We start from the raw sequence: 17,613 nt of genomic DNA, 5'->3' as shown, positions 1-17,613 counted from the left end.
CAAAAATGTGAAATTAAGCTAAATGCCTGCCAACCAAAGAATAAATAGAGAAAATGTGGTATATCTACACCATGGAATACTAGTCAGCCATAAAAAGGAATGAAATAATGGCATTTGCAGCAACCTGGATGGAATTGGAGACCATTATTCTAAGTGAAGTAACTCAAGAATTGAAAATCAAGTATAGTATTTTCTAACTTATAAGTGGGACCTAAGCTGTGAGGACATAAAGGCATGAGAATGATACAATGGACTTTGGGGAATCAAGGAGATGGTTGAGAAGAGGGTGAGGAATACAAGACTATACACTGGGTACAGTGTGCACTGCTTGGGTGACATGTGCACCAAAATCTCAGAAATCTCACCACTAAAGAACTTAATGCATGGAACAAAAAAACCACCTGTTCCCCAAAAACTACTGAAATAAAATAAAATAAAACTGGTCAAAATTAAGTTCAAACAGACCACTAAGTTCATATGGTTGCAATAAGTATTTACTTAAGCACCTATTGCCTGGCTCACTAAAAAAAAAATTTAAGTTGTTGTCCAGGCTCTTACTTTTGAATCTGAGTATCTAATTTTCCTAAGTGTTTGAATATGTCTTGACTTCTGTTGAGTCCTTAATGCCTGCAAATTTTAAAAGTAAAGAAGGATGGCACTGCAGAAATGTGAGTTCCTCACAATAACTCAACAGTTCTACATATTTACAGTCATTCAATTGCTCTCACCAGAGGCCGTGGAATAGGTTTTTGAGGTTTTTTGGATCCTAATTTTTTCATTGCATTATAGTATTTCTTCTGTTCTTCCGTCATAAAAATGTCTTGGCCACCTAAGTATACGGAAAAGATAAGAGCTAATTACCTTTAACACTTTTTTTTTTTTTTTTGGAATCTAGTTCTGAATTTTTTGACACAATTTTAAAGTTACATTACATTTCTATTAACAGTTCCTAAAATTCCAATAGTAAGCTTAAGAGACTGGACTATAGGGAAATGCTGCAAAGAAACAAGATTTAAGTTAAGGTATACAGGAGAAATAAGGTTTCCTTTATCAGTTATTTTTCATTTTTTAGAACAGAAAGGTTATAAATCTTTGCAAATATACACAGAATCTTTACAAAAATTTGATATATTTCAGCTTGCATAAATCAAACCACGATGCAACAAAAACAGAAATTAGTACCAAAATTTAGACAAAAATCTCATAAAGGGCAACTGGATTTCTCTTAAATAATGAATATACATAACATTACTAACAAAGCTGCATAAAATCTGTTCAGAGCCACTCTCAGGGAAAAAAAAGTTCTATTTTCACTACTAAGCAAGAAAGAATAGAAAAATGAGCTAGGATTCTCACATCTGGAAATTTGAGGGCAAAATATCTAGAAAGGCTAGACAAACTAGAACAGAATTCTTTTAAAATGTATAGCTGATTTTCTGTTCCAGCTATACATTTTAAAAGAATTCTGTTCTAGTTTACCTAGCCTTTCTAGATATTTTGCCCTCCATGTTCTCACTCATAGGCGGGAACTGAACAATGAGATCACTTGGACTCTGAAAGGGGAATATCACACATGGGGGCCTATTATGGGGAGGGAGGAGGAGGGAGGGATGGCATTGAGAGTTATACCTGATGTAAATGACAAGTTGATGGGTGCAACACACCAACATGGCACAAGTATACATATGTAACAAACCTGCACGTTGTGCACACGTACCCTAGAACTTAAAGTATAATTTAAAAAAATGTATAGCTGAACTTGCATAAAAGTAAGAAAAAAATTGGGGGTCTGAATTGAGAGATCAAAAAGATAGACGAGTAAATTAGCCCAAAGCCATGGTTGGTCTTAGAACATTTACTAATCTCTGTAAACTAGAATCTCAGTTTTTAGTAAATGTAAGGGGGTAATGGGAAATAATGCCTATGCAAAGGGAGGGGAGGCACAATGTCCTTGCAAGAATATGGGACTATCCAAAGGCGGCCAACAGAAGGGTAAAGAAAAAAACCAGAATCTGTCTGTTGGCAATGGAAGACAATCAGAAAATTTTCTCAATCCAGACTATGAGTAAAAAGCCAGTCTTCCCTGATTATTTATGACTCCAGGCTTACTTGATGAGGGTTTGGGGTTTGACTTTACTCCACCAGCACAGATAAAAAATATATAGCCCTAGAAGTCAACCTAAAATTTAATCAAGTTGTTCTGGGATGCTGGGAATACATTAGTCTTTTAGTAATCATATATGTCATAATAGTATTAATACCACTATTCTAAGACTGTAGTGTGTGTATGTGTGTTGTGAGATAAAGAAAATGAGTAATTGTGGAAATTTTAACTTCTATCGTCTTTGCCTTTGAGAACAAGGTTTTTCAGTGTGGAAAAGAGGAGATGCAGATGTTAAGTGAAGACTTTGTATCCTGAATTTGAGTTATCAGTATGCAATATATAAGTATTCCACTTACATATTTTCTTATAGTCCTGAATTTAAGCAATTCTGTCCACTCGAAAGGCTTAGAAACAATGACAATGAGCATTCCAGATTGTGATCTTCGAAACCATTTCCCACAAAGAAACAGTTTTTAGAGAAATGGCTGATTACAGATCTAGGGCAGGAAGGGTACAACCTAAATTTGGAACATCTTGGCATTTCAGAGAACAAGAAAGTTGTCAAATGGAAAGACCTTATGTATTTGAATCCTGATTTGAAAACAAACAAACATCAAGCTTCAACAGAAACAAATAAATGAAACACAGAATTAATAAACAAACATTTTTCTTTTAAATTAAAGGCTCAGACCAATTTGAAAATAGACTGGGTATTTGATGAATTTAAAGAATTCACATTAAATTTTTTGGCATACTAATGGAATTGTGGTTATGTTTAAAAAGAGATATGGGCCGGGCGCGGTGGCTCATGCCTGTAATCCCAGCACTTTAGGAGGCCGAGACGGGCGGATCACGAGGTCAGGAGATCGAGACCATCCTGGCTAACCTGGTGAAACCCCGTCTCTACTAAAAAATACAAAAACTAGCCAGGCGAGGTCGCGGGCGCCTGTAGTCCCAGCTACTCGGGAGGCTGAGGCAGGAGAATGGCGTGAACCCGGGAGGCGGAGCTTGCAGTGAGCTGAGATCCGGCCACTGCACTCCAGCCTGGGTGACAGAGCGAGACTCCGTCTCAAAAAAAAAAAAAAAAAAAAAAAAAGACATATGTTCTAAAATATTTATGAATCAAATGATGTGATGTCTGTGGTTTGCTCCATAAAAAAAATCTGGTGGCAGAGTTGAGTAAGGGCATATATGGCTTAGAACAAGCACATTCTTAAGTCAATAAATGTTGTGCTGGGTGATGGGTATTTTAGGTTAGTTCCAGTACACTCTTGTGCATGTTTGAGATTTTCTGTAATAAAAAGTGAAACAAGACAAAACAAAAGGACATAGTGGATTGATCAAAACAATGATTTCTAATGTAAGCTTAAATCTAAAATCACCAAGGCTGACATCCAAATTGCAGGTATTGATTGCAATCAAGATGCATGTTACAGAGAGGATGCTACATCACACACTCCTGAGTAGCAGAAGCAATACAGTTGTATAACAACAAGAAAAACTTTCCCAGCAGATGCTAGGAAGGCTAGCTGGTATCAAGATACATTTTGGATGAATTATGAGAGTCCAAAGGAAAAATAAAAGAGAGCCATAAAACAATTAGGAAAACCAAAGGAGAATATTTAGTTACTTGATTTGGGGATTGAGAAATGCCTTTAGTTCATAAGTACAATTTTTTTAAAAGCCAGAAACAAGATTGGGAGTTTGACTCCAAAAAATACTAATGTCTATAAATTAAATATGTTGTTACAAAAATATAAGCAGCACATCATAAATTGGACTTACTACATAAAAATGCATACAAAAAAGATGGCGATCTCAGTCTTAAAAATAGACAAATGATATAAAGAAAAAACTCTTAAAGGAGAAATACTTGTGGTCATCAACCTGTGAAAAAGTGTGTAACCTCACTAATGATCAAATAAATATAAAACAATGAGATAACACTTTTCCCCATCAGTCTGAAAAAGATAATAAAAGTATAAAAATTAGAATGACGAGATCTCAGTAACCATGCATTTTCATATTCTGCAGGATAAGGGTGCCTAGCACAGCATTTCTGGAAGGTATTTTGACAATACGTCTTCAATGCTTTTAATATTCTAATTCTAGGAATTTATGCCGAAGAAATAATCAGAGATTCACAGAATTTAAAAAATGGTCATAATTGTTTTAGAAGAGCATGAAATTTAAAAACAACCTATAAATGTCCCAAGAGGGGAATGATCAGGATAAATTATGATCTATCCATAATATGCAATGTAATTCAGCCCTGAGAATTCTTTTCTTTCTTTTTTTTTTTTTTTGAGATGGAGTCTCGCTCTGTTGCCCAGGCTGGAGTGCAGTGGAGCAATCTCGGCTTACTGCAACCTCCACCTCCCGGGTTCAAGCAATTCTTCTGCCTCAGCCTCCCGAGTAGCTGGGATTACAGGCGTGTACCACCACAGCTGGCTAATTTTTTTGTATTTTTTGTAGAGACTGGGTTTTACCATGTTGGCCAGGCTGGTCTCGAACTCCTGACCTCAAGTGATCTCTGCGCCTCGGCCTCCCAAAGTACTGGGATTACAGGTATGAGCCACCACGCCCTGCCAGCGGCCCTGAGAATTCTTATAGCAAAGATACTTTTATGACATAAGCTTATAACTAATGAAGTCAAAACTACAAAATTAAAAATATAAGGTAATCCTAACTGTGTAAAAGTAATACAAAGTGACTGGAATGGATTATACCAAAATCATAAGAGGCATTGTCTAAAGTGGTTACCATTTGGTGGCCACCTTAGGGTGATTTAAAATTTCTTTTTATCTTCCTTAATTTTCACATTCACTATAAAGCTCCTGTGGATTTTAGAATCAGCAAAATAAATATGTGTTTATTATAGTGTACGGGGAAGAAAACCTCCCTAGCCCTGCGTCTTCCCCAGTCATCTTCTTTCCAAGTAGGGTGGATAGATCTGCTGAGGCTTGGGGGCTGGGGACCAGGATACATTGGCTGAAAAAGGAGAGTATATTATTTTTATTATGGATAATAAAGTGCATTTGAAAGGTTATTAAAATATGACCCTAGTGTCATATTTAATAAATACTAATCCTGGTGGTAACCCAGTATTAGTTCTATTAGGGTTCAATTATTAATGGGTTTTATCTCAATAGTAACAATGTCCATTGATTAAGCAGGTAAAAGAGAATAAAAGCAATGACTTAGTTAAACCCAGATGTTTTCAGTCTTCTTTCAGCCTCATCTTTGAGGATCATCTCCAGGCAGACATGGGAGGCTCCCTCCTTGTTATTATGCAGATCATAAAGGCTACTTTGTATAATATTCTAGGCCAGAATTATGTTTTAATGCATTTGGAGGACAGAGATATTACCAAATCAAGACAACTCGGATACTTATCTTTTTCTGCTGTTGGTTGAAGTTGTCAATAATAACACCAATGAAGAGATTCAGAGTGAAGAATGAGCCAAAGACAATAAAAACTACGAAGTAAATGTAACCGAGTGAATTGCTCTCAAACTCTGGCTGCTGTTCTTTCTGTTAGAAATTTTTTTAATAAGAGAAAAAAACAATTACTGGAGAAAAATATAAGCATCGAACTGCCTTATCTAGAAGACCAAGGTATTTCTTACAGCAACATTGACTACATAGCCTCTTCCTAACAGCCACGGACCCTGTTGGGAGCCTGTCTCTCAGTTTTCCCAGCTCAGCCTGAGTGGTGGCACGTGGTGGGGTCCTGGGGTGGTGGAAAATTGGGCTTTTTATTCTAAGCAAAGGAGAATCATTGAGGGATTGTAAGGGAGAGGAGTGGTATGATCACATTTGTGTTTTTAAAAAGTCATCCATATGGAATGTCCATATGGATATGTAATTGGAGGGAACCTGACTGGAAGTCAGGCCACCAGAGGAGGGGCACATTCACCTTGGGCAGAGGTGACTAAACTACTAAATGTTGTCGAACTACTATGTCCCCCATATAGAGCCCACTGCTTTATTTAATATGTGGTTATGTCCTTTCACTCTTAACTTCCTTGTGCCTAGCATACCTTCTGATATGTAGATTTTTGATACACATGGAATAAATATCTAAATGAATGAATGAATGATCAAGCTCTAAAATGGATACAAATTGACTTCAACCAAGCTCTCCTAGTTCGAGGTACCACCCAAATCATCTGAGATCCCTTTCATTCAAGTCCTTCGCACTGTTATTGGCTTCAAGCACTTTTAGGCAGGTGGCAAAAGAATTTCACTTTTTTCCCTTCTATCACATCAAAGACGTAAGTGCTGACAGCTCTGACTAATGTTGAATGTATTTATGGTATTTGTTATTCAACACTCACAATGTACACTAGTGTAATGAAGTTAATTATTTGAAAATATTATTTCTCTCTTTTGCTACGAAGACTACCTGACCTTAGTCCAGGTTTGCTTGAGGCATCCATTTATTTGAACAAAAGGTAGACATTAGTACAGAAACAATGTAATGGAAAGAATATTCAGCATTGGACATTTAAAATAAAGTAGGCTAATAGTCTTGCAAGTTAGGTTATTGCTTTGAGGTATAGGAAAGTCTACACTCCTTCATGTCCCTCTTTGTTAGATCAAGGGTTTGAAGGTGGAGAGTTTTATTGGAGGGAGGTTTAGACAAGAATATGAAAAGATCAAAGCTTACTCAATTTGTTCATAGGAAATGTAGGAAAAATAAACAGAGACAGAAAATCAGAGCTACAAGATATGTGTCCTGATTATCCCTCTTTGGGTCTGGAAAGAGGGGTTGGGATCCAGTAAATTGAGGGAAATGGAAGGCAGAGAGGGTATTCTCGCTTTACTTCTGCATTTTTCTGGAAGGAATTACTAGTAGGAAGGCCTGAGATATATTAGGCAGGCAGGCTGACTTAAGAGATTAGAGTAACATAATTGAACAGAGAGAAGTCTCTTGAACTTCTCAGTTCTCATGTGGCTTGGACACGGAGTTCATAGCTATGGGCTTGTCATGTTGGGCCTTGTAGCAAGGGATGGGAGTAGACTGCCAAGGACCCTGTGGAGGATATGGCAGAGAACCAGTATTTAAGGCCAGGAGGAAATGATGGGGAGAATGCCCGCAGTTTCAACAATCACAACTTCAATATTTGAGGCCAGCAGGGTGCTGGGTGACTACATGGACAAGAGTCATCAGGCTAGAAGTCAGCATAGAACAACCAGTACATATCAGGACCGGCACCAAAACAGGCACCCCTCCACACACTTCCACCCACCTGTCACTCACTCTGGGAGCATTTGCAAGCCACACACCTTGTCTGCTACACATCTGCAAAACCTTTCCTCCCCACTCCCCATCTCTACCTCCACGCAGATGGATGTCAAAGCCAAACTAGAGTGAAGGTCATGTACTCAAAAAGACAAATGAGTACATTAGTATTTTTAAAATATTTCCTTTGCTATAAATTGTAATTATAAAATTATGTTGTGTAATTATAAAATTACATTTTAAAATTATGAAATTATAAAAGTACATTTTATAATTATATACACAACATTTTATAATTACATATAAAAATTATATGTAATTAATTTGTAATTACATATAAATATATATAAACATTACAATGTAAACTATAATTGTTATAAACAGTTAAGTATCTACTGTTAGCTCCACCTTTCCAGAAAGTTGATTTTATTAACACACCCACAGAAGTAAGCAAACTCAGATTTGTTGCTATGCATCATCTGTATATTAACTTACAATGCCAATCTGTGAATTTATAATGACAACTGGAATCACCATAAAGATTCATTCTCATCTCTTGGTGCTGCTATAACACTACTCAAACCACCTCTACTGCTACTACAGGTTGAACATCCTTAATCTGAAAATCCAAAGTCTCAAGTGTTCCAGAATCTGAAACTTTTTGAGTGCTGACATAACATGCAAAGGTCATGCTTAAAGGAAATGTTCACTGTGGCATTTTGGATTTTCAGATCAGGGATGCTCAACTGTAAGTATTATGCAAACATTCCCAAATCTTACAAAATTCAAAATCTGAAACACTTCTGGTCCCAAGCATTTCAGATAAGGGATACTCAGTCTGTACCAGCTCACAGGTACTGAATACAGTGTTACGCATCAACTCTGCTGACTCCCAAATAGGTCAAAACACACACATGTGCTACAATAGAAAACAGTAATTTCTGCCATTGACTCCATTCTTGAGCTAACCATCTGCTCACTCTATGGCTTTGGGAAACTCTTTTTATCCCTCAAATTTCCAAGCTGGAAAATAGAAGCTAGGCTAGATTACTGAGTACACTTCCAACTTTGGGAGTCCGTGATTATCTTTTTCTTTAACTAAAATTCCACAGTTGGCCATCACTAGAAACTCTAAAATTCAACAGTTGGCCATTACTAGGGAGTCTGGAGCCATGGAAGGGTCTCCCTTGCAAATTTAGTGCAGTCTTAAGGTTTTCCACAGTCTAAGACAGATACTCTTTGAAATTTGGTTTCTGCTTATACAACTATTTGGAGACGAGGTAAGAGGAAAATCAAGGCATCCTGTGATTTGGCCACTTTTGGCTCCATCTCCTATACCAGTGGTTTTTCCTTGGCCACTATGGAGAAAGAGGATTGGATTTTGGAAAATACTGGGTGGGTATCAGATACTCACTAGAGGATGCATAAGAACCCTTTGTATCAGGCAGTGGTATCTCATGGTGTTTTGTTCCAAAGAAAACAAGGCAGAGAACCCTGGCTGCTGGAACTATGATGCCATTAAGTTCTGGACTGTCCATGTAGCCATGGTATCTCTGACTTGACCCTAACACTCCAGAACATGGTAGAACACTGACTCACCTCTCTGGAATCAACAGCTGCATATATAATATCCATCCAGCCCTTAAATGTTGCCTGCAACAAAAGCAGAAAAACATGAATAATACAAATGTAGACTTGCCATCAACAGATACAAGGCATGGAAAAGCAGGAGAGGTCCAGTGGGCTGAATATATAAGATGATACCCCAACTTTCTAGGATAGGATATGCTCAAATAAAAGAACAGTAGAAGAGAACTCAAGGATGTGTGTCTTGGATTTTTTTTCTTATTCTTCATTTGTACAAGATACAAAGTTTAAAAACAAGAAATTTCCACCTTAAAAGTTACCAGAGAAGCTGAAGCTGTGGCCCAACAGCTGAAAAGAGACTGGCTAAGGGTTCTTTTCTGATGCCATATTTATTTGCACTGCCTGTTCAAGACCTGGCTACTGTGGTTTAAACAGGGAACTGTTCAAAGTGTCATGACCTACACCCGAGGCTCTACTCCCCTCTGCCTGGAGATGTGGAGAGCCAGCAAAGGTGCCATACAGGACAAGGTGAGATGTACAGATCCTTAAAGGGGCCTCACTAGGAAGCTGAGGCTCAGCAGTCAGTGAAGTTGCAGATGCTCAGTAGAGGACAATTCCAGTAGACACTGGCTTTCATATGAGGAATCAGGATTTGCTTCTATTATCACAATGGAGTCACTGCATTTTTTAGCTGAGAAACAATTCATGATTATTTGAAGTTTTTTCTCCTCCGAGTGAAAAACATACTGATTGTACTCACCACTTGCAGCAGAGCGAGGTAAGCATTTCCCACATTGTCAAAGTTGACTTTCTGGTTGATCCAAGAGAAATTGCCACTTTCACATTGACTTTTATTTGCAATGATGGTATAATTTATAACTGACTCTGTTCCATTAATGCATTTCCCAAATTTTCCAGAAAAGAAGTGTACTCCCAGAATACAAAATATGAGCCAGAAAATAAGGCAGACAAGCAAAACATTCAGAATGGCAGGTATGGCACCTATGAGAGCATTGACCACCACCTTATGGAAACAAAACCAGAGAAAACCATAACAGACTGGTAGGATGCACCAGGCTCTTCGAGTCTCAGGATGGGCCTGATGCACAGGGCTGGATCTCTTGGAGCTCTGTCCTTAATCTCCACACACATGTGCCCCAACCCCATGACAAGCCCTGCTCTCAGCTACCTACATAATGGGTCCTCTCTGTTGCCACTAAGGATACCTTGAGAAGTGCAATGTGATGACAGTGTTAGAGACTTATGGACACCTACCCCAGGATTCTGAAGGGAAGCTAGAACTCATCTTGGCTGTCACAGAAGCTTTTAGGGTAGAAAGTACTATCTTAGGCTTTTCCCTACCTCTCAAATTCTAAGCACTGGGCAGGCTGGGAAATAACCCAGGGAAAGCTTGGCAATTTAAGGAAATCTCAGTCCAGAAAGAACTGTTGGTCTTTCCACCTTTCCCTGTTAAGTGAACTTCCACCCACCCCTCTGCAGAATGTACCTTCATTCCTTCAAACTGGGACAGCGCACGAAGAGGTCTCAGTGCTCGCAGAGTTCGGAAGGACTTCAATTCCTTTAAGTTAATGAGGGTGGTCACAGAGACCTGACGGGAAGAGAAGCCACCGGTAATGCACCTGACTTGGTGTCCAGCTCAAAAGTCCATTTTTCTCCTTATCTACCAAAGCCACAGTCCATAAAGGTGGGGACAATGCACTCACATTATTTGTTTAGTGAAAGACAAAGAAAATCTGAGAAAGTGTTGTGAATTAAAGGAAACCAAAGAGATATAACAATCATATGTAATATGGGGTCCTGAATTGAATCCTGGATTGGAGTGGGGGCAGGAGGTGGATGCATAGAGGGAATTAACCATAAAGAATCTTGTTATGGCAGTCAATTGAAATAAATTTATTTATTTATTTATTTATTTATTTATTTATTTATTGAGATGGAATCTCGCTCTGTCGCCCAGGTTGGAGTGCAAAGGCTCGATCTCGGCTCACTGCAAGCTCCGCCTCCCGGTTTAACGCCATTCTCCTGCCTCAGCCTGTAGCTGGGACTACAGGTGCCCGCCACCATGCCCAGTTAATTTTTTTGTATTTTTTAGTAGAGACGGGGTTTCACCATGTTAGCTAGGATGGTCTCGATCTCCTGACCTCGTGATCCACCCACCTCGGCCTCCCAAAGTGCTGGGATTACATGTGTGAGCCACCACGCCCAGCCAGTCAATTGAAATTTATTATGACAGTCAATTGCCCTAAAAAAGCTCTTTATGGTGAATTTGAAAAATTTGAAAATGGACGTGGATTTTAATTCAATCAATGTTAAATTTCCTAACTTTGATCACTGTATTGTAATCATGTGAGACATTGTCCTTGTTAGGAAATATACATTGACATGTTTAGCGGTAACAGGTTTGATGCTTGCAACTTAATCTCAAGCAGTTCAGGGGGAAAAAAAAGAGAAAAAAATGACAAATCAGATGGGTGACAATAATTGGTGAACCTGAAGAAAGAATATGTGGATTTCATTATGCTATTTCTTGCAACATTTTTCTTAGTTTGAAATGACATCAAAATAAAAAGTTACATGGAAAAAATTAATTATTTGCTAATAGTTCCCCTAACCCAAATCACTTCTTATTGGGGAATTAAATGCTATTTTCTCTCCCAATACACTTCTCCTCAATAGGACAGAATTGAGTATTAGAAAGCTCTGTTAAGTATACCAAATTAAATCTTAACAATATTTACAGATGCTCAGTAGAGGACAATTCCAGAAGGCATTGGCTTTCATATGAGGAATTAGGATTTGCTTCTATTATCACAATGGAATCAATGCTGAGCTTGAGTTGAGGCTGCTTGCTGCAGATCTTCAGCCATTCTTATTATGGAGAGTTTTCAGAGGCTCAACTTGGAAGAGGAGTTGCTCAGCTGGATAGAAAGTGAATCAGGATAGTCCTGACTAAGCTGATGTCAGAGTCCACTATTAACTAAAAACATTCCTCACAAATCTTGCCAACCTCATTGTAGTAGTGAAGAGAAATTGAGTTAATATGACAGAATATTAAGATTTTGAATTTATAATCAATTTATAGTGTATTTATAATGTTTTTAATGGGCTTTTTGTTTACAATGGCACCACTTTTGGAGAGTTATTTAAGTAGCTTTCACGTAAATACTCCACTTGTTCCTAGCCAGATGAAAACAGATGGCAAAGTTTAGCAATTCTTCTGTTTTACCAAATCATTGTCATCGTTGGTGAGAAGAGATGTTCCTACAGGGACCTTACACACCTCTTTACCTGAAATCTCACCCCAGTTTCTGTTCCATCAGACTTGCAGGTATCAGTGAGACACACAGAAGCACCCATATTCTTTCCCATCCTACTGTACTCACTCTTCAAGTGAGAAGTCATCTACTAGTTTTATCTTATTTTTAAAATCTAACGTGCATTTATCACTCTGCACTGTTTTTGAAATCATCATGTTGATTATATTCTCATGGTTTGCTCCTTGTAACTATTGAGGAATAGTACAGCATATAAATCTTCATATTTTACGGATCCATTCCTCCTTGGTGAATACCTAGGTTATTTCCATTTCTTTGCTATTAGGCAAAACAGTACACTGGACAGATGTGTGCCTTTTTCTTGGGTACATAGGCAAGAGTTCTCCTTGGATCTATAACAAGTGATATTTGTGGATTGTGAGTTGGGTCACTTGTGATTTTTACTTAACAGTGCAAAATGTTCCCTACAGTGGCTGTACCAATTAAATTATTAGCAGTGGTTTCAGATCGCATTTTCCTGTATCCTTCTAAATATCGATGTTATCCAACTTTAAAATTTTTGCCATGGCTGGGCACAGTGGCTCAAGCCTGTAATCCCAGCACTTTGGGAGGCCGAGGCAGCAGGATAGCTTGAGCTCAGGAGTCTGAGATGATCCTGGGCAACATGGTAAAACCCGTCTCCACAAAATTTACAAAAATTAGCTGGGCATGGTGGTAGGCGCCTGCAGTCCCACATACTTAGGAGGCTGAGGCAAGAGGATCAATTGATCCTGGGAGGCAGAGGTTGCCACTGCACTCCAGCCTGGGTGACAGAGTGAGACCATATTTCAAAACAATATATTTTGTTTTCCAATCGAATGAGTAAAAAGAGGCCTCTCATTTTAATATGCACTTCTATGCTAACTGATGATAGAACTAGTGTATATTTCATCATACATTTATTCCTTTTGTGAACTGACTGTTTGTATACTTATCCCATTCTTACTCTGGGTTGTTTTTTTCCTGTGAATCTGTAGGAAATTTTTATATGTTGTGAATAATAATGATCTGTTGTGGCAAATACTGTCTCTCAGGCTCTAGTTGGTTTTTAACTGTAATTAGAGTATTGCTGAATACAAAAATAAAAGTTTTACTACATTTTGATGTAGTTGAATTGTGTATCTTCTTGTGGTTTATGCTTTTCTAATAAAAATTATGATGGCAATTTTATATAATCTTGATTGACAATAAATATTACAGAATTGTTCACATACATTCTCTCATTTAATCTGTACAACAATATCCCAAGCTAAGCAGCATTTTGCAACATATACCATATTATAAATGAGAAAACCTGAAGCTAAATGGATTAGCAACTTGTTTCAGGTCATACAGCTGGTAAGTGGTGAATTTCAGATCCACACCACAGTCTGCATGCTGTCAAGGCTAATAATAATAATAGTAAACCACATTTGTTGAGTGCTTTATCTGTGATTTATAAAGATATACAATTGTAATATTATTTTCTTCTTATTTGATTCATTTCTGTTCTATTCATTTTATTATCAATATTATGTTTGTCTCACTAAATAAGTTTGCAAGCTTTCCCTTTTTTCGTCTATTCTTTGTAACAATTTGAATAAGATGAGATTAATTGCTCCTTGTAAGTTTGGTGAAACTTACCTGCAAAACCATCTGGGTCTTGTGATAATATGATTGTATACATAGAAAACCCTAAAGAGTCATTCAAAAAGCTTCTAGAACTGGCAAATGAATTCAGCAAAGTTTCAAAAAGGTTACAAAATCAATGTACAAAAATCAGTAGCACTGTGATACACCAACAGTGACCAAGCTCAGAAACAAGTTAAGAACTCAACCCATTTTACAATAGCTGAAAATAAAACAAAATAAAATAAAATAAAACACTTAAGAATATACCTAACCAAGGAGGTGAAAGATCTCTACAAAGAAAACTACAAAAATACTTAGGAATATACCCAATCAAGGAGGTGAAAGACTTCTACAAAGAAAACTACAAAACACTGCTGAAAGAAATCATCAATGACACAAACAAATGAAAACACATCTCATGTTCATGGATGGGTAGAATCAACATTGTGAAAAATGACCCTACTACCAAAAGCAATCTACAAATTCAATGCAATTCCCATCAAAATACCACTATAATTCTTCCCAGAACTAGAAAAAACAATCTTAAAATTTACATGGAACCAAAAAAGAGCCTGCATACCCAAAGCAAGACTCACCAAAAAGAGCAAGTCTGGAGGTATCACATTATCAGACTTCAAACTATACTATAGGGCCAAAGGTACCAAAACAGCATGGTACTGGTATAAAAATAGGCACACAGACCAACTGAATAAAGAACCCAGAAATAAAGCTAAATACCTACAGCCAACTGATCTTCAACAAAGCAAACAAAAACATAAATTGGGAAAAGAGCACCCTATTCAATAAATGGTGCTGGGGATAACTGGTTAGCTATAGGTAAGAGAATAAAACTGGATCCTCATCTCTCACCTTATACAAAAATCAACTCAAGATGGATCAGAGATTTAAATCTAAGACCTGAAACCATACAAATTCTAGAAGATAACATGGGAAAAACTCTTCTAGACATTGGCTTAGGCAAAGTCTTCATGACCAAGAACCCAAAAGCAAATGCAACAGAAACAAAGATGAATAGATGGAACTTAGTTAAACTAAAAAGCTCCTGCATAGCAAAGAAACAATCAGCACAGTAAACAGACATCCACAGAGTGGGTGAAAATCTTTGCAATCTATACATCTGACAAAGGACTAATATCCAGAATCTACAAAGAACTCAATCAAATCAGCAAGTCAAAAAACAAATAATCCTGTCCAAAAGTGGGCAAAGGACATGAGTAGACAACTCTCAAAAGAAGATTTACAAATGGCCAACAAACACAGGAAAAAATGTTCAACCTCACTGATTATCAGGGAAATACAAATCATAACCACAATGCAATACCACCTTACTCCTGCAAGGATGGCCCTAATCAAAAATTATAGATGTTGGAGTGGATGTGGTGAAAAGAGAACACTTCTACAATGCTGGTGGGAATGTAAACTAGTACAACCACTATGGAAAACAATGTGGAGATTCCTTAAAGAACTAAAAATAGATCTGTCATTTGATCCAGTAATCCCACTATTGTGTAACTACCCAGAAGAAAACAAATCGTTATATGAAAAAGACACTTGCACACTCGTTTATAGCAGGCACGATTCGCAACTGCAAAAATATTGATCGGCCCAAATGCCCATCAATCAAATTGTGGATAAAGAAAATGTGATATATATATATGGTATATATATAGTATATGCCATATATATACACATACACCATGGAATACTACTCAGCCATAAAAAGGACCAAAATAATGGAATTCACAGCAACCTGGATGGAATTGGAAACTATTATTCTAAGTGAAGTAACTCAGGAATGGAAAACCAAACACTGTATGTTCTCACTCATAAGAGGGACCTAAGTTAAGAGGACACAAAGGCGTAAGAATAATACAATGGACTTTGGGGACTCAGGGGAAAGGAGGGTGTGAGGGATAAAAGACTACATTGAGTACAGTGTACACTGATCAGCGATGGGGTACCAAAATCTCAGAAATCACCACTAAATAAGTTATTCATGTAACCAAACACCAGCTGTTCCCTGAAAACCTATTGAAATATAATAAATAAATAAATAAACAAACCCACCCATCTGGGCCTGGTACCTTTTGACAGTGTGGCTTTGGACTACTGTTTTGATATCGTTAATGGCGATCACTAGATTTCTAGTGAAACTATCACTAGTTTTCTATTTTGTGTTCAGTCAGTTTGGGCAATTTATAGTCCACATCCTCATTTTTACCTGTGAGAAAATTACTGTCAAAAGAGGGGAAGTGTTTTGCTTAAGGTTACACAAAAAGAGGGTAGACCAATTAGCTTTAGGACCCAGGCTCCTAAGTGTAGGGCTTGTATCCAGTAAAACACAGGTCCCTATAACTGAGATACCAATCTTCTGTTCACATAGTTTATAGGGTTTTCTTTTTACCATAATCTATTAAGATAATAAGTACAGAATTATTTGTTCTCTAGAAATTAACAGGACTGACAAACGTGGATGTTTTTATTCTCATCTTTGAATCCTGTTGTAGTTTCTATGGCATTGATGCCTTTCTAAAATGCCTGAACCACAATGAGCTTCTCTTTCCTTGCCTCTGAGCTTCTGGTTTTCTTGTTTGCAATGTGGTAGATGTCATGTAATACTGATTAACTCAGGATATTGATGTCCACATTAAATGAACACATGGTCTGTTTGTGCTAACCAGCAACATTATGGTTCTCCAGTGGGGTTTCTGACCACATGGTTTATGCTCATGCATTTGTCTTATCTACTTCCTTGCATAGCAAGGACAAAGTTTAACTAATTTTATCATGATGGAAAGAAGGTAATGTTAAAATCAAGGGCCCTGGAGTGAGACTTACTAGGTTCCACCACTTTTAATTATATAAAGGTATTACATAATCACATGTATCCTGAAAATGCGTCCATCTACTATGTATCAGTAAACATAAAATTAATCTTAAAAAGAGGGTGTAATGTTAAATCAAGAGTTTTGGAGTGAGGCTTACTAGGTTTGTGTCTCACCACCACTTCTAGCTGGGCAATCTTGAACATGTTTCTTAGCCTCTCTATGACTTACTTTCTTTCTCTGAATATACAAAAATAGTAGTACCTGCCACAGAGTGGCTATGATAACTAAAAGAGAGAAGGCATTTGGAACATATGGAAGAGTACTTGATACAGAGAAAGCACTCAATAAATGTGATCCACTAATACTACTATTAGCTTTTGTGTCATATAGCTAGACATGTGAATTCCAATTTCCCCCCTTATCAGCTCTATGACCTGAAACAAACTGCTAATCCTCTGAGCTTCAGGTTTCCTTGTATACAGTGTGGGAGGTGTCACACGATGCTGCCTAACTCAGAACATTGTCATGCATATTAAACGAGAGACTGTATGTGAACAATCCTCTTATGTTGCTTGACAATTAAGATGGATATTAGCCTAGTCTATTGGCTGCTGACCAGCTTTGAGAAGTCTTGAAAAGAAATAGACAGTTGGAAGAAGAAAAAATCGAGGATACTGAAAGTTATTCTAGGTACATATCATACATAAACAGTGCTTACGCAGAGAAGTGAATGAATCCCATCATGGGAAAGGTTGGAGTGGTGAGCATATAAAGTGCAGTGTATGAGGAGTGAGACCTAGAAAAGGCTAAACTGCTGATAGACAAATGACAACTACTTACAAGTACTGTGAAGAGGCAATGATAATAAGAAAAACTATT

General features: G+C 37.5%; 1 protein-coding gene across 3 annotated transcripts in view; it reads right to left on the bottom strand.

Annotated features, from left to right (window-relative positions):
- The window catches only part of SCN11A (sodium voltage-gated channel alpha subunit 11), a 210,005-nt gene that overhangs the window by 17,182 nt on the left and 175,210 nt on the right, over positions 1–17,613 (bottom strand). For 2 of the 3 annotated variants that reach the window (XM_037988429.2, XM_007971729.3), the window contains 5 exons: positions 10,447–10,548; positions 9,700–9,963; positions 8,952–9,005; positions 5,501–5,638; positions 729–833 (listed from right to left, as the gene is read on the bottom strand). In XM_037988429.2, coding sequence (XP_037844357.1) covers positions 729–833; positions 5,501–5,638; positions 8,952–9,005; positions 9,700–9,963; positions 10,447–10,548 — 663 coding nt within the window. Of the gene's footprint in view, positions 1–728; positions 834–5,496; positions 5,639–8,951; positions 9,006–9,699; positions 9,964–10,446; positions 10,549–17,613 lie in introns of all 3 variants that reach the window. The other variant, XM_037988430.2, reaches the window with a different exon arrangement.

Source organism: Chlorocebus sabaeus, chromosome 15, assembly GCF_047675955.1.
Source record: "Chlorocebus sabaeus isolate Y175 chromosome 15, mChlSab1.0.hap1, whole genome shotgun sequence".
In the NCBI taxonomy this organism is placed as follows: domain Eukaryota; kingdom Metazoa; phylum Chordata; class Mammalia; order Primates; family Cercopithecidae; genus Chlorocebus; species Chlorocebus sabaeus.
This window is presented reverse-complemented; position numbering and strand designations above follow the sequence as displayed.